At 41.2% G+C, this 27,331-nt stretch overlaps 1 protein-coding gene across 1 annotated transcript in view; it reads right to left on the bottom strand.

Moving 5' to 3' along the window:
• Window positions 1-27,331, bottom strand: part of sorcs3a (sortilin related VPS10 domain containing receptor 3a) — a 333,093-nt gene that overhangs the window by 116,229 nt on the left and 189,533 nt on the right. The window contains exon 4 of the mRNA XM_088341620.1: window positions 23,140-23,298. Within this exon, the coding sequence (XP_088197746.1) occupies window positions 23,140-23,298 (159 nt within the window). The remainder of the gene's footprint in view (window positions 1-23,139; window positions 23,299-27,331) is intronic.

The raw sequence follows: 27,331 nt of genomic DNA, 5'->3' as shown, positions 1-27,331 counted from the left end.
TACCGAACCCTTTCCTGCCCTATTGGATCCCAGGTACCGCGTGCCAAAACCTTGGACTATTTACTGGCCCACTGACCCCTTTGGTCTCTGACTACAATTGTTTCCTTGCTCCTTGACTTCCCGTGTTCAAATAAAGACCCCTGTGACTGCACTAATCTATGTATCGCCGTTTGTGCTTCCGCATCGGCCCTTGTGGGTCTTTGATACTTTCAAATTCCAATGAGTGAGCTCATCTACAAACGGTTCAATTTAAGGTAACTTAGTGAATTTCCACTGCACTTAGACTGTTCTTTCAAAACACACCAATGTGTTATAAATACCGGCCGATGGGTTTCACAGTGCTCTTTTGGTAGACATGCTCCTCCGAACAAACCCATTTAGTGATAGCAAAATGAAGCCCCATGAAGCAGTGAAGCCCTGCAGATAAATGCTTTACACACACATGGGGGCTAATTTCCTCAATTACGTCATCATGTTGACAGAATAATAAAATGTTGGGGTGTAAATCTTTCTCCAAATAGAAAAACAGGACTCAAATGGACGGAACCATTTCAAGACAGTGGGGTATTTGCAACGCTACGTTAGCCTATTTAGGTTTCGCTCAACTTTTTGTCTAGCATTTTTCCTCATATTTAAGCCTATCCTGTCCTTCATTATAGGCAAAAGAGTGTATAGAAAATTCTATTGTCTTGGGGGTGCTGGAGAATATAAAAATATTATATAGTTTTTGGGGCTTCTTTTGTTGAAAAAAAACAGGGTCGTTCATTCATAATTTTGTAGTCAGATGTGTTTTAAACTACCTTACTTGGAATACACAACAACGGACAGGAAACACGAATTTTAGTTCATAAAATGACTAAACAATCACAAACCTGAGAAGATCACAACAACTAAAGTCCAGCATTCGTCCATTTTAACACAATACAATGAATTTTCTCATAAAGGGGTGAACGGCATTAGTAAATCTTCCCCAAGAATAATGCTCCATTCAACTTTATGATTGAATTTGTAATAGATTTTCAACTAGCCATTTTTGTATACGAATCAAGGTAAAACAGCCAGTGTGTGTTATTGTCATGATTACCGATGTGAATCACCAGTGCCCGCTTTGGCACCAACCGCTGCAGGCTCTGATTGGCTCCCTGTCCCTATTTAAACCCAGTCCGTCTGTAAACCCCTGTTTATACAAGGCTAGTAGTCCCTGACTCCTACCTGTCCCATTTTTGCTCCCGTTTGTCTTCGGCTACGACCTGTTTTGATCCGAACACATTTGCTCTCCGTCCCGGCTTATGACCTATTTTTGATCCCGACTACGTCTAGTCTCCTGTCCTGGCTTGTTTCCGACCCCGACCACACTTTGCTCTCCCAGTCCCGGCTACCGACCAGTTTTTCCATCCCTGACACCGCCAACTCTTACTACGGAAGATCAACTATCGTGTTAGCATCACAATCCGAGTGCGAGAGCGACTTCCTTCCCGTGTCCAGCGAACACCAGATGTGGGCGCAGCCCTTCCTCTTTCTTTCGATAAAACTTGTGTCATGATTGCCCTATTTGGAACACTTGTGGCACTTTGATTGACGCCAATAGCCCGGACAAGCTGATTGGTGGCCACACCCTTCTTAAGCCCCTGTCTTCTGTTCAAACGTTGTCAGATCGTTTGCGAGCTGTTGTGTTTTCACTCAGTGAGCGTTTTCGTCCGACTCGATCCCTGTTATACCTGTTTTCTGCCTGATCCCCGTTTTCAACCCATTTCTGAACCTGACAACGCCTGTTCTGCCTGCCGCCTGCCTACGACCACTATTTCAAACTCGACATCGCCTCTGATCTCCAGCCCTGATCAAAAGACGTGCCATTCCCGTCTGCCTTCTTCCGACACGGAAGTGTCATCCCCGCCTTGCCCGATTCCGCTCTCCACCAGTCCTCGGATCAAGCAATCAAGCAAGCCTAAAATCTCACTCTCTTTCAATAAAATCTGAGAAACGCATGCAATTGAGTCCTGTGTCCGTTCTGGTCTGTGACAACTTGTGGTAAACGTTACGCAATTGGCTCCTGTTTCCATTCTAGTCTTGACAGTTACTTTATTTATATATTCTGTCATAAAACCTTCAAAAGAACTGCTCATCTGTTTTGAGCCTCTAATTTGAAAACGTTCTCTATATCCGTAATCAATGAACATGCTGAGGAAAAAGAGCAGGCTAGTATCTCCTTTGCAAAGTTAAAAATCCGTAGATGTCTTCTCTCCTGTGCAGTGTTCCCGTTTGCCCGCGTCCCTGCGTCCTATACGCATAATTTTTGCTGGGGACGCATGGTGTCAAATCAACGTGCATCCCCGGGACGCTACTTTTTGGACACAAAATTGTCATTATTACCCGATTACATTTTTTTTTAAACAAAGATTTACCGCACTCCAAACTTTTCGTCAGGCAGATCAGATGGGGCAGCACGGCGGCGCAGTGGTTAGCGCTTGTGCGGCACAGTTCATGTCATGGGAACCTGTCGTGGGTTCAAATCCAGCTCCAGACTTCCTGTGCGGAGTTTGTATGTTCTCCCCGTGCTTGCGTGGGTTTCCTCCGGGCACTCCGGTTTCCTCCCACGTTCCAAAAACATGCATTTCAGGTGAATTGGCCGGTCCAAATTGTCCCTAGGTGTGAATGAGTGAATGAGTGGTCTGTCCCTGTGTGCCCTGCGATTGGCTGGCAACCAGTTCAGGGTGTCCCCTGCCCACTGCCCGATGATTGCTGGGATGGGCTCCAGCACCCCCGCGACCCTATTGAGCATAAGCGTTGCAGCTGATGAGATGAGATGAAACTTTTCAGATCCGGCAGATGTTGTTTTGTTCTCGCGGTTCGAGTTTTCGTTTGCAGTTGAGTGATGAAAAGTCCGTCTCTTTTTAGAGAACCGGCTTTTTCGGCTCAACTGATTCAAGAGAGCCGTCTCTCAACCGGCTCATTTGCTTTGATGCATTATATTTCGAATGATTATGTTGTATAAAGAAGTTACGAAAAAAAGGAAGTATAAAAGGAGAAAAAAAGACAGGTTTGTGGTTATCCCTTTAATCGGTATATTACCAACAATAATTTGATGCAGAAAATGAATTCATAATTTGATGATTAAAACTGAATGAATATATAGATTTTTATTATATATTTGTCACCGATTTACAATTTCAACCTCGATAACACTAAATTTTGGGGACCCATAGATCTCTGTTGGGACCCATAGATTTTGGAGCATGCGAGTCCCCGGGACTCATCACTTTTCAGAGGTAAAAAACACTGCTTGTGTCTATGAAACTTTAAACTATTGCTTTGTGATGCACAGCGAGTGAGCATCAATGCTTCCAATACATAAATTATTGCTTTGCCATCCGGCAGCTTTCCAAGCAGCCACTCATACAATATATTCATTTGTTCGGAGCAGCTTGGCATCACCATGCAGCCGACGTTTTCTGCGGCCAGTTTGATAGCGCCAACAGTTGAATCATGAACCATGTCAACATCCCGTGGTTTCGAATTATGTTCTTCCAAAAATGACCACGGGTAAATGTTGTCAGAGAATGCCAGTATTGCAAATGTAGCTAAGGGTGGGCTAACCGATCCAAATATTGATATTATCGATACTAAGCAAGTACAGTATTTTCGGCACTATAAGGCGCACCGGGTTATAGGGCGCACCCCCAAAAAATTGTTTTTGGTCCTATATTTTCCGTACATAAGGCGCACCGGATTATAAGGCGCTACAATGGGAACGTCGACAAAACAGTCAGATAGTTCAGTCCAACTTATTACCCGCTTAACATTCCTAAAGCTTGCAAAGAAGCAAATACGTGTCTCAGACATGTACGGAAACAGTGTCTGTACGATGTCACCAATCACTCAAATGCATCGTTCCAAATATCATTCGGAAGGTTAAAGTCTTGGGATTCAAGAAATGCCAAACATTTCTTAGTTTCCATTTTATTTTTTGCTGGCAACTGTGGGGACAGCAAAGTAAGAATTTTATCGTGCAGGGAAACGGAGTTCTTTACTGTGCATATGACAATAAACACTTTGAATTGAATTGAGTTTAAAAATAGACTCATCACAGAAACATCAAGATCGTTCTAAAACAAGATACCGGGAAAATATAAAGCCGCATAGCTCACCGAAGTTCTCTTGCAGCCATCACGTTCAATAATGATACGTAACCGTGGTCTTCTTACAACCGTGAGTGTAGTAAATCCAGGAGAGTAAAATATTTACAAATGCAGAATAGTAAAAAATGTTTTTCTCTATGCCGTAGTGCAACCCAACGTGTGATTCACATTCATCTTTTTCGGCCAATTGCAGGCTTTGTTTCGCCCCTTTAGCCTATGCGAGCCTGTAAATGATCAAAAGGATCCGCCCCCTTTACCTCTGAAAGACTTTAGCCAATAGCGACTGATTCAAACGATGATTGACACATTGGTTAGGAAATTAAACACCGGTATATAAATCCCAGCATACACCGCGGACTACTTTGCCTTTGGGGGAAAATCGAGTCGGCGGCTGCTTGCCTTAGTTGCAAGACTTTGCGACTTAATATTGATCCATATATAAGGCGCACTGTATCATAAGGCGCATGGTCAGCTTTTGAAAAAAATAAAGGCTTTTAGGTGCGCCTTATAGTGCGGAAAATACGGCACTTGGATCCAATCAAACTATTGTCCTGGGATCAATACTTTGCTCCTCCATGATTTCCCTCGTAGTGCCGTTTCTATACGTAAATGGCGGAAACCTTCTCTCTCTCAAACAGCACCCCTCTGTAATTCTCTAAGTTTATACCTGAGTGTGTGAATCTCCTTACTTGGCCTACTGCGGCATCTTGCTTGCCAGGCAGAAGAAAAAGCCAATTCTATGTTGCCATTCCTACCTCAGCTAAAAATGACAGGCATACAGGAAGTACATCCTGGTGTGTAATTTTATTTAACGACAGAAAAATACAATGCCCACTGTAGTTTGTATGCTAAAGCGGTCTGCTACTGTGGCAACACCACAAATATACGTATATGAAAAAAAACTCACGAGCTGCAACCAAAAATGGAAACATCTTGCTGTTCCTGAACAAAAACCTATACAATATTTGTGACTATGGCAACAAAGCCTGTCATGATTACTCATTGGCCTCACCTGTGCCCGCTCGTTCACCTCCATATGCTCCGCGTTGCCTGATTGATTCACCTCTTATTTAAACTCAGTACTCCAGTCGTTCTTTGTCAGTCAGTCAGTGAACCTTTGCATACGCAAGGCAAGCACTTTGACTATGGCTCCCATCCGTCCCGTTTTTCATCCATATAGTACTGTTCCCGATTCTCCGTTTGTCTCCGACCGTTGTCCCGTTTTGTCCGTTTGACCAAGCTCTGATCTCCCGCTCCGGCTAATGACCCGTTTTTGACCATCGACCACGTTCTGATCTTCCGCTCCGGCCATCAACCAGTGTTTTCCCCTGACCACGCTCCAATCTTCCATCCTGGCGAATCACTTCCGCATTCCGATTACGCTCCGATCCCTTGGGCTGCTTGCTTCTCCTGTCCAGTGATCACCGGATTGCTGGTGTTTGTTTCCTCGAGATCCCAATAAACTTTTGTGTGAAACGTTACGCGATTGGGTCTACCATTTGTTCTGGTTTTGACAAGGCCAGCAAGAGATTATTGACACTTCATTTTTATTGCTGACTTTGTTTTCAAAACATTGTGCAATTGAAGATATTATAGAAATCTTAATGCAAATGTTAGAAGGTATTTTTGTTACATTGCTGCTTTTTTATGTCTCCATCTTGAATTTAGTTTTGAAATAAAAAATTATATTTATTTACATGTATTTCTTGTACTGTTAAAGGTTTGCATTGTATATATTAATTGAAACATGTAAGTGCTTAAAACCTTTGTGCTGCATTTATTGTGATAAATAAGTGTCAATTATTCAACAAACACAACATTTCCAAGCAAAAAGTATCTAATTGTTATCGATCTTTACCATATTTTAACTTCAATTGGATCGATACAAAAATTCTTATTATTTCAAATACTAGTGAACACACCATACATTTGAATTATCCATCCATCCATCCATTATCTGCACCGCTTATCCTCAGTAGGGTCACGGGGGTGCTGGAGCCCATCCCAGCCATCTCCGGGCAGTGGGCAGGGGACACCCTGAACTGGTTGCCAGCCAGTCGCAGGGCACACAGGGACAGACAATTCACTCATTCACACCTAGGGACAATTTGGACCGGCCAATTAACTTGACATGCATTTTTTTGGGGGAATGTGGGAGGAAACCCACGCAAGCACGGAGAGAACATGCAAACTCCACACAGGAAGGTTGGTAGCTGGATTTGAACCCATGACCTTAGAACTGTGCCGCACACGCGCTCATCTCCGCTCTACCGTGCTGCCCACATTTGATTTATCTCATCTCATCTCATTAGCCGTACCGCTTATCCTCATTAGGGTCGCGGGGGGGCTGGAGTCCATCCCAGCCATCTCCGGGCAGTGGGCAGTGGACACCCTGAACTGGTTGCCAGCCAGTCGCAGGGCACACAGGGACAGACAATTCACTCATTTACACCTAGGGACAATTTGGACCGGCCAATTAACCTGCCATGCATTTTTTTTTTTGGAATGTGGGAGGAAACCCACTTTGCACGGGAAGGTTGGTAGCTGGATTTGAACCCATGACCTCAGAACTGTGCCGCACACCCGCTAACCACCGCCCACCGTGCCGCCCACATTTGAATGATGTTCTTCTAAAACGTCCACAGCGAAATGCTGTCAGAGAACGTCAAGCTCGCAAATGTATGAGCAGCCCGGCCCATTAATCTTCCGAATTTCCCCTTGTCAACCGTACTACAGGATAAATAGACAATCACAGATGGACAAGAAGTACATTATCTCTTTATTGCGAGGGCAAGGTTGCCGTCTGTGATGTCCTAATCATGTGTTTCAAATTAGAGCCATTAAAAGTACAGCGACAAAATTGTGTCTGCTTCAGTTCAACAGAGCGCAGCAGAGTCCTCGCAGTGAGAGACAGCGATGCCGGGCACTAAAAGGTACTTGCCATCTGGAGAACAAGTGATCCGAGAAATGCACTGCAGTAACCGGAACGGCTTTTTGGAACCGACTCAATACCACTTAACGGATTAGGCAAGAATGAGGAAAGACGCAAATCTTTTTTTAAATCCGAACGAGGGAGCTTTGGAGGTTACGTTACGATGGGACACAGTGTCAACAGCAGCGCTTTTGACATGATTCCTGTTTTACTGGGCATTTTGTTTTTTGATCATTTTTGTTCTGTCCTGTTCTCCCTTCATATGTCATCTGTGTCATAAGGGTTTATGCCTACTTGGAACTGTGCTAAGTTTGTTCTTCTTGTTTCCATGTTTAATGTTGGGGACAAGCAAAAGGGGCGTCAGTAGCTCAGGAGGTAGAGCGCTCGTCTTGGGATCAAGGGATCCCGGCTCATCCGTGTTACATGTTGACTCAGTTAAAAATTTAGGTGTCATATTTGACCCTGATCTATCCTTTGAAATGCATGTAAAGAAAATTACTAGAACCGCTTTCTTCCATCTTCGTAACATTGCTAAAATTCGTTCTATACTGTCTCAGTCGGATGCGGAAATTATAATTCATGCTTTTGTTACCTCCCGTCTCGATTACTGTAATGCACTACTCTCTGGTCTCCCGAAGTCTAGAATCAAGTCTCTTCAGCTGGTACTAAATGCTGCAGCGAGGCTTTTAACTAGGACAAAAAAGTACGATCACATAACACCGATTTTGGCTAACCTGCATTGGCTCCCAGTTAGCCTTAGATGTGATTTCAAGGTTCTCTTAGCATTTTACAAAATCATACATGGACTTGCTCCCTCTTATCTTTCAGATCTGATTTGCCCCTATGTCCCGGTCCGAAGCCTACGGTCTTCTGGTGATCCCAAGAGCAAAAGAAGTGTTCTGCTGGTTAGAGAGCGTTCTCCATCCGGGCACCGGTGCTGTGGAATGCTCTTCCCCCTGAGATCCGATCTGCAACCTCAGTGGAAATGTTTAAATCTAAACTTAAAACTCACTTCAACTCCATAGCATATGAATAACCTACTCTTCTCGTCGGCTGAAAAATAGTCTGTGTAATATAGTGTAATAATCTGTGAAGCCCTTTGAGACTCTTCGTGATTTAGGGCTATACAAATAAAAATGACTTGACTTGACTTGACTTTCATGGCTGCAAAGCCGCTATTGGGAAATGTGGAGCACATTGTAAAACGCTTTGGGAAGTCATTGACTTGAAAAGCTCTATATAAATGCAAATGCAGATCATTTCAAAGGACCCTAGGTCATTATTTTGAATATTATTCTTCACTGACTATTATACACTGTTTACATTATTACCACTTGTCACAATTGCCCATTGCCCTCACTTGGCCCCGCCCTTTTGCCTGATTGGCTTCGCTCCTATTTAAGCTCAGTGCTCTCACTCATCCCTTGTCAGTCTGTCAACGAACCTCTGCACCCGCAAGACGTGTGTTTTGACTCTGTCCGGTATCCTGTCCGGAATCAATTACGTCTATCTCGCCCTGCTCGATATCTGACACCAGTCCCCAGTATCGGATATACATCTCGTCTATCTCGTCCTGTTTGATATCTGACACCAGTCCCCAGTTTCTGGTATCAATCCCTTCTGTCTCGTCCTGTCTGATATCTTGCTACAGTCTCTGGTATCCGGAATGGATTCCGCCTGTCTCATTCTGTCCGATATCTTGCACCAGTCTACAGTATCGGGTATCTATCTCGTCCTGTTTGAGATCTGACTCCAGTGTCCGGTATCGATCTCTTCTGTCTCGTCCTGTCTGATATCGTGCTACAGTCTACGGTATCGATTCCGCCTGTCTCATTCTGTCCGATATCTTGCACCAGTCTCCAGTATCGGGTATCTATCTCGTCCTGTTTGATTTCTGTCTCAAGTACCCGGTATCGATCCCGTCTGTCTCGTCCTGTCTGATATCTGACTCCTGTCTCCAGTATCTGGTATCGATTCTGTTTGTCCCGTCCTGTCCAGTATCGATCCTGTCTGTCCGGTATCTACTCTCAATCCTGTCTGTCCCGTCCTGTCTGGTATCGACCCAGTGCGTCCAGTATCTGCTCGTGTATCTGGTATTGATCTTGTCGGCCTCTAACTTCTCGTTTTTCCACGCCGGACTTCTGTCTTACTTCTTCCGCCCAGCAGTCGCCTAATCCCTGGCGTTCGTGTTCACGCGCATGACTGCCCCATTCCCGTAAAATAAAGCTTGTGTGAAAACGTTACGCATCTGGGTCCTCCTCTTGTTATGGTTCTGACATCACTTAGTTTATCAGCCAATACATTTGCTGTTCTTTGACTCCCACACCCTGTCTTTTGTAACCTAGGAGGTTTCATAAAAAGGAACGGCTCAGGGAAAGGCTTTTACTATTATTCACGTATGGCCTGCTGGTGACAGCAAAGAGGCAAATATGCCTTTTCTAGTCGAGTCAAAAACAATTTATTCGTAGAGCCCTTAATCAGAAAACCTCTCAAAGGACTGCAGAGGTTACAATTACACCATCCCCTGATCTTAAACCAACATGCGGGCAAGGGAAAACTTAATATCTCAGCAGGAGGAAAATCAAAAACCTTGAGAAGGGCCCTCACAAGCAATGTTCCCTGTAATTTTCCACGGGTCTGAGCGTTCACACAAATTCGGTGAGCAACACTTGAAACAACAGTGAGCAACCATAATCCCAAGTGTGGCAAAATAATTAATGATCAAACATGTCCAAAACTTGACATCAAGTTACATTTTGCTGAGTTTACGGCAATGCAAACTTATTTTTCTCTTTTGAATGAATTGACTCATGTACTATTGCAAAGGTTGTACGGCCTACAAACGTCGTTTGTTCTTACAATTTTTTCACAAGATTTCCATTTCTTTTTATTTCCTGATATATTTTGTCACAAAATATTAACATTTTTGGGGGCTTATTGAGTCGGTTGTAAGATACAGAACTGTACTTAATCACATTTTTTAGTGGAAGTACAATGTTGGCAACAAGATTCAACAATTGGAAATGATTTGAATGCAACACAAACTTTTTATTCTTTTTTCAGTAATTTTTTTCTACTTTTTTTTCAATTCCTTTAAAAAAAAAGCTCATTATGTTTATTTTTTCCGAGCTGTTTTTTGTTCTCTATTTACTTTTTCCTACATTTCTTTCTTTTCTGGCTTTTTTTCTGAAATTTTCCTTCTTTTCTTATTTTACTTTTGTTTCTTTTTTTCTCAGCTTTTCACTACTTTTTCATTTTGGTATTTTTTTTAATTTTTTGTTTTATTCCCCCCTTCCTTTAAGTCATTTTGTGCATAATTTTACATAATATTTGGTCATGTTGGGATTAAAGAAGCAAAAACAACCTGAAGAGCTGTTTAGGACCCGAAAGCCATTTAGTGAGTCCAGCCGAAGAAGCCGGTTCTCGACAAACTCTACTAACTTTACTCAACTTCGTTTTACTTCGACTCGACTTCAAAATACCGCATTTAGGACAAAAGGTATTTTTACCTTCATGCACTGTAACTCTGACTTAAGTCGCTTCTTTGAGCCCTCATTTTTGTGCGCTGGCTAGACTTTCTTGTGCGCTGAGAATGTGCGAGCAGTTCGCAATTGCGCACGCGCGCATCTTAGAGGGAACACTGCTCACAAGTGGTAACACCCCTTACAGGATGACCAAGGTGGAATAGATTTAGCATGGGTAACAGTACACAAAACTAAGTGAACATCAATAAAAAGAAAACATAGGTAATATATATATAGACATTTTCTTTTCTCTCTTTGTTAAAACAATTACATGTCAGATTTCGGACTATAGAGCACACCTTATTAAAAGCCATATGCTGTTGTCCTTGTACCAGCTGCACTGGATTTTAATTTTAAACGTTCATAAAAATTAGGTAATTCGTGTGCCTTTCTAACATTTTAAGCCCGGCACACACCTGGAACCAACCACGTGTGGAATTTGGCATTGGCGCCTTTGCATAACCCCAACTGCGCCGTGCCTACGCACACCTGAAGCCATTTTCAGCTGTGTCGTTTCCTGTTTTGCTTCGAGTTGTTTACTTCATGTGTTTACGGATCATGCGACCATTCAAGATGGAGATTCTAAAGACAAGCACATATTTACTAATGCGACAAAATAAAACACAAATGAGGGCTACGCAAAAAATTGAGCCGTTTAATTCTAAACGACACCAGGTCAAACATACTTGGGGGAATGGTGCCAGATTGCAACACAAATTGGACTTTTGTGTCGTTGTCCTTGGAGGTTTCCGTGGAAATGGACTGGATTTCATTTGCTTGTTATTGTTCCTCAATGATTAAGTGAATCTTTAATTACCTGCCATTGACACCGATAATACAGAAAGAGAAGAGTAGCAGTTTTCGGATGTATACATTAAGGACTTGATTATTGGGTGAAAAAGTTGAAATATCATTAGTACTATTGAGTAAATATTCAATAAAGTACTGCCAAAATCAATGTTCCCTCTAATTTTCCACGGGTCTGAGCGTTCACACAAAGTCGGTGAGCAACGCTTGAAACAACAGTGAGCAACCATAATCCCAAGTGTGGCAAGACAATTAATGATCAAACATGTCCAAAACTTGACATCAAGTTACATTTTACTGAGTTTCCCGGCAATGCAAAATGATTTTTCTCTTTTGAATGAATTGACTCATGTACTATTGCAAAGGTTGTAGGGCCTACAAACGTTGTTTGTTCTTACAATTCTTTCACAAGATATACATTTCTTTTTTTTTCCTGATATATTTTGTCGCATAATATTAACATTTTTGGGGGCTTATTTAGTCGGTTGTAAGATACAGAACTGTACTTAATCACATTTTTTTAGTGGACCACGTTTTTTGCTCTCCTGTCCTCGACCCGTTTTTCCGTCCCTGATACCGCCATCTCCCGCTACGGAAGATCTACTTCCGTATTCGAATCAAGATCCGGTTGCAAGATCAACTTGCTTCCTGTGTCCAGCGAGCACCGGATCGTGGGCGCTGCCCTACCCCTCTCTATCGATAAAACTTGTGGTTAACCTTACGCGATTGGGTCTGCCCTTTGTTCTGGACGTGACACTGGCATCAATGTTCCCTCTAAGCTGCGCACGTGCGCGATCGCGCACTGCCCGCACATTCTCAACGCACAAGAAAATCTATCCAGCGCAATGTTCCCTCTAAGCTGTGTGTGTGAAAATATAGCCAGCTCACAAAAATCAGGGCTCGAAATTGCTAATTAAGAAGCGAAATAAGTCAAAGTTAGAGTGCATGGAGGTAAAATACACGGGCTCCCCTGACATTGGGTTCTAAATGCAGTATTTTGAAGTCAAGGTCGAAGCAGAACAAAGTTGAGTAAAGTCAGTACAGTTTTTCGAGAACCGGCTTCTTTGGCTCGGTTCACTAAAAGGAACCGGCTTTTTTGGGTCCTAAACGGCTCTTCAGGTTGTTTTTGCTTCTTTCATCCCTATATGACCAAATATTATGTAAAATTATGAACAGAATTATTTAAAGGAAGGGGATTAGAACAAAAAAAGAAAAAATACCAAAATGAAAAAGTAGTGAAAGAAAGACAAAAAGAAACAAATGAAGGAGAAAAAAGAAGGAAAAAATCAGAAAAACAGCCGGAAAAAAGAAAAAGAAACAAAAGGAAAAAAGTAAATAGAGAACAAAACGAAAAAATTAACAGCTAGGAATTAAAGGAATTAAAAAATATATACAAACAGGGAAAAAGAAGAAAAGTGTTGCATTCAAATCATTTTCCAATTATACCAAGTCAATCTTGTTGCCAACATTGTACTTTCCCCCCAGAAATGTTAGTATTATGCGACAAAAGATGCCAGGAAAAAAAAATAATTGGAAATCTTGTGAAAATGACGTTTTTAGGCAATAATACATTAGTCAATTCATTCAAAAGTGAATTAATTTTTTGCATTACGGAAACTCAGCAAAATGTCAAGTTTTGGACATGTTTGATAATGACTTAGTTGCCACACTTGGGATTGCTGTTGCTCACTGTTGTGTCAAGTGTTGCTCACCGACTTTGTGTGAACGCTCAGACCCGTGGAAAATTACAGGGAACATTGACTGACATCCTATGAAATTTCCTTTGCAGGTGTCCAAAGTTAAAAACGGAATAAACCTAACCAATTCCTAATTATTTGTACATTATTTTGATTTTGTTCCCTGATTTTGATGAATTGACTCAAACTGTATTATATGTTTCTAATGATAAACTTAAAAATTAACAGCACCCATATAGATAAAAATGTAACTGCCCTGGACCCCAAAATGCAGCTTTATTTTACAAATACAAATTCTGAATAGTCGAGGGGTCTCCAAGGCGGCGCCCCCCTGAGGACAGTTGAAGTGCCCCAGCTCTGAAAAGAGCTCATCAGTTTTGGCTCATTCCCATTTTCAAGTAAAATTGCTTGACTGTGTCTATTGAACCTTGGTTTTAATAATTGACTTGGTAATAAGATCGTAGTCATCATGATAAATTGTTACTTTTAGAAATTCGAATTAATATATTGCATTTGATGGGCTTTATTGACAATTAAAGTATTTATAATTGTTTGTAAGTAATTAATTCAGAAGATAAAATCAGAATATATATATGTATTTTTACAGAAAATACAACAAACTTAATTCCAATTGATGGGTTTTATTTTCAAAACAGATCTGCCCTAGTTCACTTAGAAACATGCATGATGGTATACAGATCTATTTTGGGAACGAGTCAAAACTGCCTCAAAGCCACAGACTATGCTAATCTACAGCCCATTTAGGGCATATACCTAGCGCTTCCCGAGCTATTACCATATCTGGAGTGTTTCCCGAATGAGTTGATTAGAAACACACACCTTTCTTGTTGTCAAAATACCGTAAATTCCGGACTATAAGCCGCTACTTTTTTCCCTAACTTTCAACCCTGCGGCTTATTCAGTGATGCGGCCAATTTATGTCATTTTTCTAACGGCCGCCAGCGGCGCTCGAGTGTTGCTACCATTAACTGCCCTGTCAAAGCTATATTATTATTATTAAAGCTTTGAAAACTCTCTCGGTGTACCATCTTTCTTTTTAAATATGTGTAACCTATGTATAATATGTATTTGCAACTGTATATTTTTGTAATGTATTTATTCGTATTTATTTTAGACACTTATTCTGATATGTTTTGCGGGTGAACAAAAAATGAGGGGCGGAACAAACGCGTGGTGCCGAGTTTAAGTGGGGACCGCTAAAGGTGAGGGACAGACAAGGAAAGAAGTGTTCATCTGATATATTTTTCCCACCCTTACCTTTGGAAATATACACTTTTTTCCTTGGATTACTTTCAACGGGACCTGATCTCTGCAGGCCTGCATCAAACAAGTAACGGTATCATTTTCCGTTCATTTCGCCGGATGTGATTTTTGGACTGTGATCTTAATGAAGGACATTTAGTTTCAATCGCGGGACTTGAAGTCGGGTTTGGGTTAATTTTGTGTTTGTGTTACATTTTTAATTGTGGGCGCATGCGGCTTGTATACAGGTGCGGCTTGTGTATGTACAAAATCGGTTTTCCTCTTAAAATGTGGTGGGTGCGGCTTATAATCAGGTGCGCTCTATAGTCCGGAATTTACGGTAATTGATCAATCCGACCCCAACAATTGCTACAAATTGCAACTCTAACTTCAATCATATCAGTTTTTTTCTCTTTAATATCACATGTACAGGTAGCACGGCGGCGCAGTGTTTAGCGCATGTGCGGCACAGTTCTAAGGTCTTGGGAACCTCCTGCGTTGGTTCAAATCCAGCTCCGGACTTCCTGTGCGGAGTTTGTATGTTCTCCCCGTGCTTGCGTGGGTTTCCTCCGGGCACTCCGGTTTCCTCCCACATTCCAAAAACATGCATTTCAGGTGAATTGGCCGGTCCAAATTGTCCCTAGGTGTGAATTGTCTGTCCCCGTGTGTCCTGCGATTGGCTGGCAACCAGTTCAGGGCGTCCCCTGCCCACTGCCCGATGATTGCTGGGATGTGCTCCAGCACCCCCGCGACCCTACTGAGGATAAGCGGTGCAGCTGATGAGATGAGATGAGATCACATGTACATTTACTGATACTAGTTGCATTTTTTTGAGCATTACTTGAGCAAATGGACTGTCCCTACCGTCTGCTGCTTTGACAATGGATTACTAAAAGTCTATATCTGCCATAGCAGCAGTTACTCCATCTGTTGTGTATACTGCATGTTGCCATGTAAATGTACATTACTTATAATATTCTTTCGCTCTCACTTCACACTTTGTGACTGATATTAAAATCATGATGTGATATCTTTAGGTTATTTATGTTTAACAGTGTTTTTTTTTATTCTTTCAAATTATATAATCTGTTCTTTATATATTACATTAGTCTTTTAACTATTTATTTGCTGTTTCCCATCACCTTTTCAGGGTCTCGACTCAAGGCTTGGCATCGGACATGCAGTTTACGTACAATTAAGATTTATATATTAATAACCTCTGGCTGACTTTCACTACAAAGACAAAAGTGCAAAAGTCTAAATTTGGGGTGACCAATCAGATTTACTCCAAACTCGCAGTGACCAATCACTGCTGAGCTATTTTCAGAACCTGAACGCGGGCAACTCAGGTTTTCTTAAGGGGCTACCTGGTTCCTGGGGCACCATGCTGGAGACCCCTTCTTTAGATGTTTCAACAAAATATCAAATATCTAATGTCGGAATTTAAACTTTTAGCAAAAATGAGTTGCTACCAAAATTGTAAGTTTTATTCTTAATAATTACGGTTTTGAAACAATTGAACAATGAATACAACATATGTCCTATTCATTTTCCATGGTACTTATTTTCAACATTATTAAAGCCAAAGATCTTGCACCTCCCCCCCAATCATATCATTATTCACTGGTATTTGGCACTGAACGTTGGAACAGTGGGCTAAGTGCATTGGCTGGTAATTCTGGGGTCACCAGTTGAAATCTCCTTTAGAACTGTACTTTATAGGTACACCCATGGACATCATTGCAAGGGAAATTATAGTTTGAATGTGCCTTTATAGTATGTTATCCTCAAATGCGGCTTAACAAAGCAACAATTATATCCAGGTGCTGTTTGTATTCTTGCAACATTTGTATCCTCTTGGGGCCAGCTAACTATTAATTAAGATGGCCTTCGTTTTTAGTACCGGGAAGCCCGCGAGAGAGCTTGCCTCCCCACATTGCAGGGTTGGTCGAGAGCTTGCCTCCCTACATATACAGAGACGCATTGTGTTGCAAAGTTTCACTATCCTTATTGCTCATTTATCATACTTGCGCGCCATTTAGCGACCAGCATTATTCACTGCATTTAAACATGTGATTCCTGTCTAAACCAATCAGATTCGTTTCCTGTGTTCATGTAATCTTGTTTAAACCAATCAGATATGTTGTTTCATTCTGGTGTTTGCAAATGAACGAGCCTCTAGCCATGGGCAGAGCGTGTTTTCCTTCCTGATCCGATCCCGGAAGCATGGGGCCTCCAATGGAAGGGCTATCAAAAACCTAAATCTCCGACACCGAATGTTCTTTTCTTCATCCTAATTTAATCTCAAGTTTTAACCTTGACAATCATATTCAGTTATCTGCATATGCATTTGCTTAAAATTCTACTGGTAACTAAGTGACCAAACCAATAAAACCACTTCTAAGTTTCACCATTGGCTTTCAGAAATTCAAGAGGTGTACTCACTTTTGTGACATACTGTAGCTACCCGTAAATAATTTATTTAAATCAAAATGTATTTAATTAACGCTTTTAGGCAGCAAATTGCAACTCGAAGTTTTGTATAAAATTTTTCAATGTTTAATAAGCCCCACATTCACCTTCATTGACATCAGTACTGTTACCGTAAATGGCATAAGATGTATTCAAAATAATGACTTCCCTAACAATGTGCAACATCTTGAAAGGAATTGTTGCTTTAATACCTCTCAGTCGGAAAACTAATTATCGCCTCTCTCTGGAAAAAAAACTAATGCATATTCATTTTGCAAAGTACCAGCTGAGAGAGAATTTCAGTTTGAGTTGTTTCTTTGTCAGACTATTTCTGTAATTCCTTTACCTGGCACATTACTGACTTTCTAAAGCCAATCAGTAATTGTCTCCAAAAATAATGTCTTGAAAGGTCATTGTGAGTTTAACGTCTAAAAATATTTAAATACACTCAGGGAAGAGAGTGACCTGCTTTTTCTAAAGCCACAATAGACTCAAGAATCCCAACAAAAACATTTTCTACTTTCAAATTGTTCTTTCATAGATTTTGATGTTGTATAGAACAGAGTATTATTGGTGCATGCAAATACCAAAAGTAACAAAATACTGACCAAACTGAGGGTGACACAGTCTGCAAAATAGTAGCCACTTACATGCTTAAGAATGACTGTTTAAATCACAAATTTCAAAGTCAAGGCCCGCTGGCCAGATGTGGAACCTGAGATTACAGCGAGAGACTATTGTAATATACACTAGGAATGATTGTGTATTTTTCCACTGTAAAATACAGCTTTTGTGAAAATAAATGTTTATGGTTAATAGTTATTTGCACTTTATCAGTTATCCCTTTTCTGCAGTGTTTATCCTCATCACGGTCGTAGGAGGTGCCAAAGCCCATCCCAGCTGTTTTCAGACAGTGGGCAGAGCAAAACCTCAACTAGTTGCTAGCCAATTGCAGGGGGTACAGAGCTCAACCACACCTAGGGAAAATTCGGACCTGTTAATCAACCTTCGTTGCATGGTTTTGGTATGTGGGAGGGAACCAGAGTGCCTGGTGGAATCCCACGTAAGCACAGGGAAAACATACAAACTCCGTACAGGGAAGCCAACAGCTGGATTGTAACCCAGGTCCTCTCAACTGGGGCATATGTGCCAGACACTCAGTCGCCATGTTACCCCACAACAATTATAATCGTTCCTGAATAATAGTGGGTAGTGTCATTGAGGAAGCTTCTGGCTTCAATCTTCTCAATTTAAAATTGGAAAATTGAACAGACACTACAAAAACAAATATTTGAAGTAGTGAGAACATATTCAGCTTTAGCGGTTAGCTGTTAGCTTTAGTATAGCAACTTTAGTAACTAGCTTTACTTAAGCAACTGACATAACAGTCTGTCACTAGCTGTATGTGACATCAGTAGCTCAGTAACGAGTCATAGCGGCTCAGAAAATGAAACGCTCGTCTTGGGAACGAGACGTCACAGGTTTGATTCCTGTGTTAAATATCAAAGTGTCCTCTGGCAAGTCACTGAACCCACTAATGCCCCTGATAAGCAGGTACTGTAGGTGTCTTGCATCGGTGTGGGTGTGAATGGGTAAGCTTGAAGCACATTGTAAAGCGCTATGGGAGGTCTTCAGTGACTTGAAAAGTGCTATATAACTTATAATAATTTTATAATTAGCATTAACATCTGGTGTTGCTCAATTAAAATATTTGAAAATACAAATAAATCATTTTTTTCCATTTCAAGTATGCCTTTTCTTTGTTTTTTGGCAGTCGTCAGCCTGAACTGAGTACATGTTTAGCTTTAACGTTAGGATTTGAGCTTTAGTATTGTCTAGCATTGCTTTAGTGGCTATTAGCTTCACTATAGCAACTAGCATTCAGAAGCTTCTTTCATTTGCATTAGAAGTTTAGTCTGGCCCTCGGCTTGAAGTCAATTTTTTGATTTAGCCCACCGTCCATTTGACTCGGACCACCTACTTTTCGGGTTGCTAGCTGTGACTAAAACAACATTAGCAACTATCTTTAGTAGCTTCCAATCGTTTTCAAATTATAATGAGTTCAGCCCTCGGCATGTACAGAGAGATATTTTAAAAGTCAAATTTTTAACTGTACGTTGACTTTGACATCCCTGGTTTAAATGCTGTTTGTAAAAAGAAAAAAGGGTAGAAACCACAAACATCTGTGTTGATTCTTGACTTATTGGATAAAGAACGTATTTTAAATCACCCCCAGGATGGATGCAGAAAACATATTTGGAGAGAAAGACGCTCTTAGCAAAGCAGAAATCTTCCTCCGCTTTTTCTTTTAGTGCTAATTTGTCAAAAGGAAGATGCAAAACCAAATGAATACAGGAGCCTGACTTGGCCCCAACTGTCTCGTTAAGATGGAGTAGCAAAATGCATGCATCAGCTACCATACAGCCCCATTGAACTGTTTTGCTTGATTTGTGACCGCTCTTCATTACTGAGGTGTATTAAATCAATGAGATCAATCGATGCGGCTGCTATTTATACGGCAAACTTGATTGCAGGCCAGATGCACCTCATATTTTGTCAAGAGTGCCTTGCTCCATGAAAGAGGATGAGACCCATTTTACTTATTACCAGAAAATAATGTTGACATACGTATACGCTCAAATTGGACTGTGACCAAATAGAACAAAAGTCGGCAGTGCCACTCTCGTTTTCCCCCTCACGCTTGCACTACACTGTTTTCCAATATATGAATGTTCTGGGCAGCACGGCGGCGAAATGGTTAGCGCTTGTGCGGCACAGTTCATGTCATGGGAACCTCCTGCGTGGGTTCAAATCCAGCTCCAGACTTCCTGTGCGGAGTTTGTATGTTCTCCCGTGCTTGCGTGGGTTTCCTCCAGGCACTCCGGTTTCCCCCCACGTTCCAAAAACATGCATTTCAGGTGAATTGGCCGGTCCAAATTGTCCCCAGGTGTGAATGAGCGAATGAGTTGTCTGTCCCTATGTGCCCTGCGATTGGCTGGCAACCAGTTGAGGGTGTCCCCTGCCCACTGCCCGGAGATGGCTGGGATGGGCTCCAGCCCCCCCGCGACCCTAATGAGGATAAGCTGTACGGCTAATGAGATGAGATGAATGTTCTGCTTCATTTTTTTAGTAGTTCTCTGAAAGGTTTGTAATGCATTATTTGTGATGGCCATTGCTCAAGAGATAATAATAATAATAATAATAATTTCCTTGTATTGTCATTCTGTGTAACAATGTACACAGAACGAAATGTCGATTGCACCTGACCCGTTGTAGCGAGCCGATGCAGCCGCAGCCAACAGAGGGCGCCGCCGACCACTTTTTAAGTCTTAGGAATGACTCGGCCGGGGCGCGAATCACCGACCTCCCAGTCTCAAAGCGGGCGCCTTACCATCTAGGCTACTGAGATGGGATGGGTAACAGATTTGTAGTCATTCTTATTTCATTTGTCGTATTAGTTTAACGTTTTTTCGAAGTTTTATGTCGCCCTTGCAAAAAAAGACAAATAAATTGCATACAGGTTGATAAACACTGCATTAAATTCTATTTAAGCTGTAATAGTAATGGAAATTTGGGCTTTATTTTATTAGAACCAGGTCTTTCAGCCTACCTAACTGAAAAATCGGGCTTTTTCACCCTCCGAATTATTAAGTACCATTAGGCACTGAATGACTCAATAACTATTGTACTAAATTCAAATTCTAGACCAAGCATTTGTTAAACAAAAATACTCCACCCTTCTTTAAATGAATACCGTAAATTTTGGACTATCTACTCTACACAAGCTGCACCTGTATATAAGCCGCATGCGCCCACATTAAAACATGTAACACAATCACAAAATTAGCCCAAGTCCCGGCTTTGAGTCCCGCGATTGTAACTGAATATAATGTACACAGACCATAAACCACAGCCGACAAAATGTCGGAAAATGATACCGGTGCTTAAGGTTTGATGCAGACCTGCAGTGTCCGGGTACCCGTTGAAACTAATCCAAGAAAAAAAAAGTCTATATTTCCAAAGGTAAGGGTGGGAAAAATATATATCCACTATTGTCCGCCGCAACAACAGGTCTCACTTATCTTTACCCGCCTTCCCGTCAGCCCGCGTTTGCTCCGCCCCTCTTTTTTAATTCGCAAAACATATCAGAATAAGTGTCTGAAATAAATATATTACAAAAATATACAGGTGCAAATACATATTATACATCGGTTACACATATTTACAAAGAAAGACGGTACACCGAGAGAGTTTTCAAAGTTTAGTATTATAACTTTCATCCCAAACCGTGCCTGTGAAGGGTAGCAAAACGCTACTAGAAACACGCTCGCAACACAGTAAACAGGTATGTTAAAAAAAACATACCGTACTTGTATAAACCACGGTAAACCGTCCTCATCTTCCTTATTATTGACGACATCAAAGTCGTCTTACCCAATATGGGAAAGAGACTTTGTCATACAGACGTCGTCCCACGCTCCCTTATTCAAAAACACGCTAGCAACACTCTTGCAAAGTGAAGTTTACGTGCAGTAGCTCTGATTCCTTCTTTATCGGACTGCTCGTTTGCATTTAGCTTGAAAGCTACGTCATGTGCCTTTCTTTTTGCAATTTGCATGATGAGGATATGTCTACGCTAATTTAATTTGTGCACAAGCTAAGAAGTTGCAGTTTTCCTCGGCGCATATATTCCACCGGTCTAAATCTTACCTTTTGTACTCGAGCGCCGCTGGCGGCTGTTAGAAAAATTACATAAATTGTCTGGATCACTGAATAAGCCGCAGGGTTGAAGGTTTGGGAAAAAAGTAGCGGCTTATAGTCCGGAATTTATGGTAATTACTCTCTGAGACTTTTTAACCCATTACAAGGCAGTATACCATGCACATTGCAGATCTGTGATGCAGCAAAACAGTGAGAGTTGAATTGCCGAGGGATTACCCTACTGCTAAAATGATGTCTCTGACATGCTTTGAATGAGCGATATCAAAGTCAGTATTACAATGGGAAGTTATTGATAGAGTCTACAAAGTTGCATGGATATTAAACGATATAGAATTTTTTCAACAAGTGTAACCATGTATAATATGTATTTGCAACTGTATAATTTTGTAATGTATTTATTTTAGAAACTTACCTTTTGCACGAGCAAATGAGAAAGAAGGGGTGGGGCAAACGCGGGCTGACGGGAAGTGGAGTAAAGGTGAGACATGTTTGTGGACGCGGCCGATAATAGTGGATATATATTTTTCCCACCCTTACCTTTGGAAATATACACTTTGTTCCTTGGATTACTTTCAACGGGCACCTGGACTTTGCAAGTCTGCATTAAATGTTAAGTACCGGTATCATTTTCTGTTCATTTTGCCGGCTGTGGTTTTTGGAATGTATTGGGTATTGGTTAATTTCGTCTTTGTATTGCATTTTTTCAATGTGGGCGCATGCGGCTAATATACAGGTGCGGCTTGTGTCACGAGGCGTGGTGGAGTGGAAGGGGTGACCGGACCAGAACGGAGGCAGGAGGCAGAAAGGGAGAACTCATATGCGTTGACGATCATAAGTTTTATTTAACAAAATAAAAGTCGCCCAATACTCCGGGACAAAACAGAACAATACAGAGTTCCTCCGGCACGAACTCAACAGGACAGGGCATAACAGACGGAAAATGTTTAAAACTAAAACAGGACAAGGCATAACAGACCGGGGAATGTGTAATGAGCCAGCCCCTGCCAAACCCACAACCCAGCCTTAAGTAGCAGACCAGCAATCAGCTGATCTGCTACAGCTTGAGTTCGGGGGCGCGGCAGACTGGTCGCCACGGCGACCGTGACAGCTTGTGTATGTACAAAATCGGTTTTCCTCCCAAAATGTGGTGGGTGCGGCTTATAATCAGGTGCGCTCTATAGTCCGAAACTTACGGTATTTTTGCTGAAGTCACAATCATCAATACAACTGTTTTTGAAAAATCAGTTTACGACATTAATTGCCTGTTTGAGACTTATTAGCCCATCACAAGGCAGTATATACCGTGCACATTGCAGGTCTGTGATGCAGCAAAACAGTGAGAGTTGAATTGCCGAGGGATTACCCTACTGCTAAAATGATGTCTCTGACATGCTCTGAATGAGCGATATCAAAATCCGTATTACAGTGGGAAGTTATTGATAGGGTCTACAAAGTTGCATGGATATTAAACGATATAGAATTCCTCAACAATTTTGTCAATCTTTCTAAAAAATACAAAATAATGATACCAAGAATGAATAATATAGATGTTATTACAGCACATGATAAGACAAAATTAAACTAACCTTCTGATCGTGGCTGTAGGCTAGGGCCCAGTCTTCTTCAGTGGGGTGGAATAGTAGACTTAGGATGTAAAAAGAAAGGCGATACTTCTGGTAGCTGGCTCCTTCATCAGAGCTGATTAGGACACTGCTCTCAAACTCAGGATCGGTCAACACCATGATCTGAGAGAGGAAAAAGCAATGATCAATAGTTTTATTTGGTTTCCATTCATTGAGAAGACAGATATGCCCCATTGAAGGTCAATAGAGAAGAACACAAAAAGTAAGGGAAATAGGCTAAAAGAACAGTTTCAGAAGTTAAAAAAAAGGCATTTTAAACTTGAAAATGCTTTACCTTACATGAATCTAATAAAACACAGAATTTAATCCCAATTCTAATGAAGCAGGAGCATTGTGTAAAACAAACAGAAAAAAAAGAATAATGATGAGCGTATCATTTTCAATCTATATTCAAATGAACACCCCACAGAGACAAGCTATTTAGCGTTGCACCTGATGAATGTTATTTCCTTTATTCCTGCAAGTAATACTCTCACATTTGTTATTTAAAGAAGAAAACAAAGGAAAATGATGGAAACTTGAGGCACAACTGTTTACAATATTCCAATCAAATGACTTGGTCATGGAAACAGGAATGTAATGACTAAGGGTAAAAGTAGTTTGCCGAAAGAGACACCTGTTGATTCCATGTCACAACTTCGCAGATACACATATTCATGAACTTAGTGTTTTTCTTTACTAATTTCATGTAATCAAATATAGTAGGAGGCTGAAAATATTTGTAATTCCATTACAAAGTGTTTTACTTAACTACCGTAATTTCCGCACTATAAGGCGCACCTAAAAGCCTTTTTTTTTTTTCAAAAGCTGACCATGCGCCTTATATTACAGTGAGCCTTATATATGGATCTATATTAAGTCGCAAAGTCTTGCAACTAAGGCAAGCAGCCGCCGACTGGATTTCCCCCCGAAGGCGAAGTAGTCCGTGGTGTATGCTGGGATTTATATACCGGCGTTTCATTTCCTAACCAATGTGTCAATCATCATTTGAATCATTCACTATTGCCTAAAGTTTTTTGGAGGTAAAGGGGGCGGATCCTTTTTATCGTTTACAGGCTCGCATAGGCTAAAGGGGCGAAACAAAGCCTGCAATTGGCCGAAAAAGATGAATGTGAATCACACGTTGGGTTGCACTACGGCATAGAGAAAACATTTTTTACTATTCTGTATTTGTAAATATTTTACTCTCCTGGATTTACTACACTCACGGTTGTAAGAAGACCATGGTTACGTATTATTATTGAACGTGATGGCTGCAAGAGAACTTAGGTGAGCTATGCGGCTTTATATTATCTTGTTTTAGAACGATCTTGATGTTTCTGTGATGAGTCTATTTTTAAGCTAAATTCGATTCAAAGTGTTTATTGCCATATGCACAGTAAAGAACCCCGTTTCCCTGCACAATACAATTCTTACTTTGCTGTCCACACAGTTGCCAGCAAAAAATAAAGCATTTCTTGAATCCCAAGACTTTAACCTTCCGAATGATATTTGGAACGATGCATTTGAGTGATTGGTGACAATCGTAAAGACACTGTTTCCGTACATGTCTGAGACACGTATTTGCTTCTTTGCAAGCTTTGGGAATGTTAAGCGGGTAATAAGTTTGACTGAACTATCTGACTGTTTTGTCGACGTTCCCATTGTAGCGCCTTATAATCCGGTGCGCCTTATGTATGGAAAATATAGGACCAAAAAATATTTTTTGGGGGTGCGCCCTATAACCCGGTGCGCCTTATAGTGCGGAAAATACGGTAGTTTATTTATTTAAGCATTTAATAAAAAGAAAATCGCAAAATACCACTATTTTTTGGGTCCTGTGCTACTCTGGACTCCCTCACAGTAAACAAAGACTCACGCTATAGCTGACTTGACGGGTGAATATCAAATCCATATCTACCTAAGTTAAAGGATTTAGAAGGCAATGCCGTAAATTGCTATAACTATATTTCGTATTAGTTTATTTTCGTGATCGTATTGGCACGTCTCAATGCACTGCAATGTATTGAAGCAGTTTTCACCATCCTGAGAAGGAAATTAAAGCCTCAATAACAAGTCTCCTGTGGTCCCGGTCCTTCTTTGGTGGTTTAACTCTGGGTCGTAGCGATGACGCTACAGATTATATCTGAAATAATATGTTATACAGGAAGGGAAGTGGTGTGAACAGATAAAAATAGTTGGTGCTGGAGCTTATTGTCCTTTTCCCTCAAAAGTGACTGTTGGAAATTGAGTTACAGTGGAACCTCGGTTTTCGAACGCCTCTCAGTTCGAACAAATCGGAGTCCGACCAAAAATTTCGAGAAATTTTTGCTTCGCTGTTCGGTCAAAAAATCGGAGTTTGAACGCCGGTAATGCGTGAGTGCGTACGCTAGGGTGCGATGCTGAGCGGCGTACGGGTGTTTTAGCCCCTTATTATGCCTCCGAAGAAAGTCAGTGCAAGCAGCAAAGTTGCTACAGGTGAAAAAAAGAAAAGTAGTGCGTACAACTATTGCATTTGAGAAATAAATAATAGCAAAATATGAAGGAGGTGTGCGAGTGTCTGATCTTCCTAGGGAATATGGCTAAATCTGCGATCAGTACGATACTGGAGAATAAGGAGGCTGTGACATCTAGTGATGTGGCTAAGGGAGTGAGTGCTATAAGCAAGCAACGGCCGTCCACCTGCGCCTTCTGCTGACCACCACAAAGGTAAGAAATCCTATCCATAATTCTTTTCTTTATCCTTTTTTTAAATTATTACACGTTCATGTTAGCATATTCTTTTGTACGGAAGATTACAATAACGCGAACAAACGATTAGCTAGGGTTAGCTTTATGTGGGTGTTGGAACGGAGCCCAACTTTCAGGGTGTTGGAACGGAGCCCCCTTTCCAATGAACCGCTCACCACTTGTTGTGGAGACCCGGGTTCTAAATGACTTGTAAACGACCTGATTTTTTTTATTTTTACACGTTCATGTTAGCGTAATCTTTCGTACGGAAGATTACGATAACGCGGACGTACGATTAGCCTGGGTTAGCTTTATGTTTACGTTAAACATTCAAGGTAAACATTCAGGGTGTTGGAACGGATTAAAACGATTTACATTATTTTCAATGGGAAAAATGATTTCGGTGATCGAACAAATCGGTTTTCGAACAGGATTCTGGAACGGATTATGGTCGAGAACCGAGGTTCCACTGTTTTTCTTAGAAAGGGTCTTTTTGAAAAGTTAAACTATTTAGTCCACTCTTATCTTACATAATTGGCTCTAACTGGACCCGGTGCCAGGGTTTTGTAGTGAAAAACAGCGAGTTGCTGTGTTGTGTCCTCGCCCCCGCAAAAGTAGAGGCTGACCAGCGTTGTTTCTTACGGCACAACAACGCCACTGACTTATCTGCCGTCGTCTACAGATTCCACCATGGCTGGAATATGATGAAGACGATGCATGTCTCTGGTGATTTGGGATGACGCCGGACGCCTTAATTGGGTTTGTCTATCTGCGCTACTGCCGCCGCGTCTTTGCAGCAGTTCACATAGCGTCCTCCTTGGCTTAGATGACGAAGATAATGCTTGTGACAAAGTTATTTTTTTACAGGTTTAAAAATGTGTGGCAGTTTCCTGCTGTTACTTAGGCATTGTCTTGGATCACACCTACCCTGATACGTTTAGTCACCATCCTGCAAATAGTTCCCGTTTCTCTGTAGGTTCCTTCTCTATCTCTCTGCTATCTTTCTTGACTTTGCCTTATTTGGTCAATAGATTATGGATTGAATTTTTCTTCTCACAGATGCGGTCACTTTTCTCGATTTCCCTCATATCACGACCAATGTTCCCTCTAATTTTCCTTACGGGTCTGAGCGTTCACACAAAGTCGGTGAGCAACGCTTGGAACAACAGTGAGCGACCATAATCCCAAGTGTGGCAAGATTATTAATGATCAAACATGTCCAAAACTTGACATCAAGTTACATTTTGCTGAGTTTCCCGGCAATGCAAAATTATTTTTCTCTTTTGAATGAATTGACTCATGTACTATTGCAAAGGTTGTACGGCCAACAAACATCGTTTGTTCTTACAATTCTTTCACAAGATATCCATTTCTTTTTATTTCCTGATATATTTTATCGCATAATATTAAGATACAGAACTGTACT

The sequence above is a fragment of the Urocampus carinirostris genome, chromosome 8 (assembly GCF_059441175.1).
Source record: "Urocampus carinirostris isolate Australia breed hairy pipefish chromosome 8, RoL_Ucar_1.0, whole genome shotgun sequence".
Classification (NCBI taxonomy): domain Eukaryota; kingdom Metazoa; phylum Chordata; class Actinopteri; order Syngnathiformes; family Syngnathidae; genus Urocampus; species Urocampus carinirostris.
The sequence above is the reverse complement of the archived record's forward strand: the minus strand, read 5'-3'. Positions and strand labels throughout refer to the sequence as shown.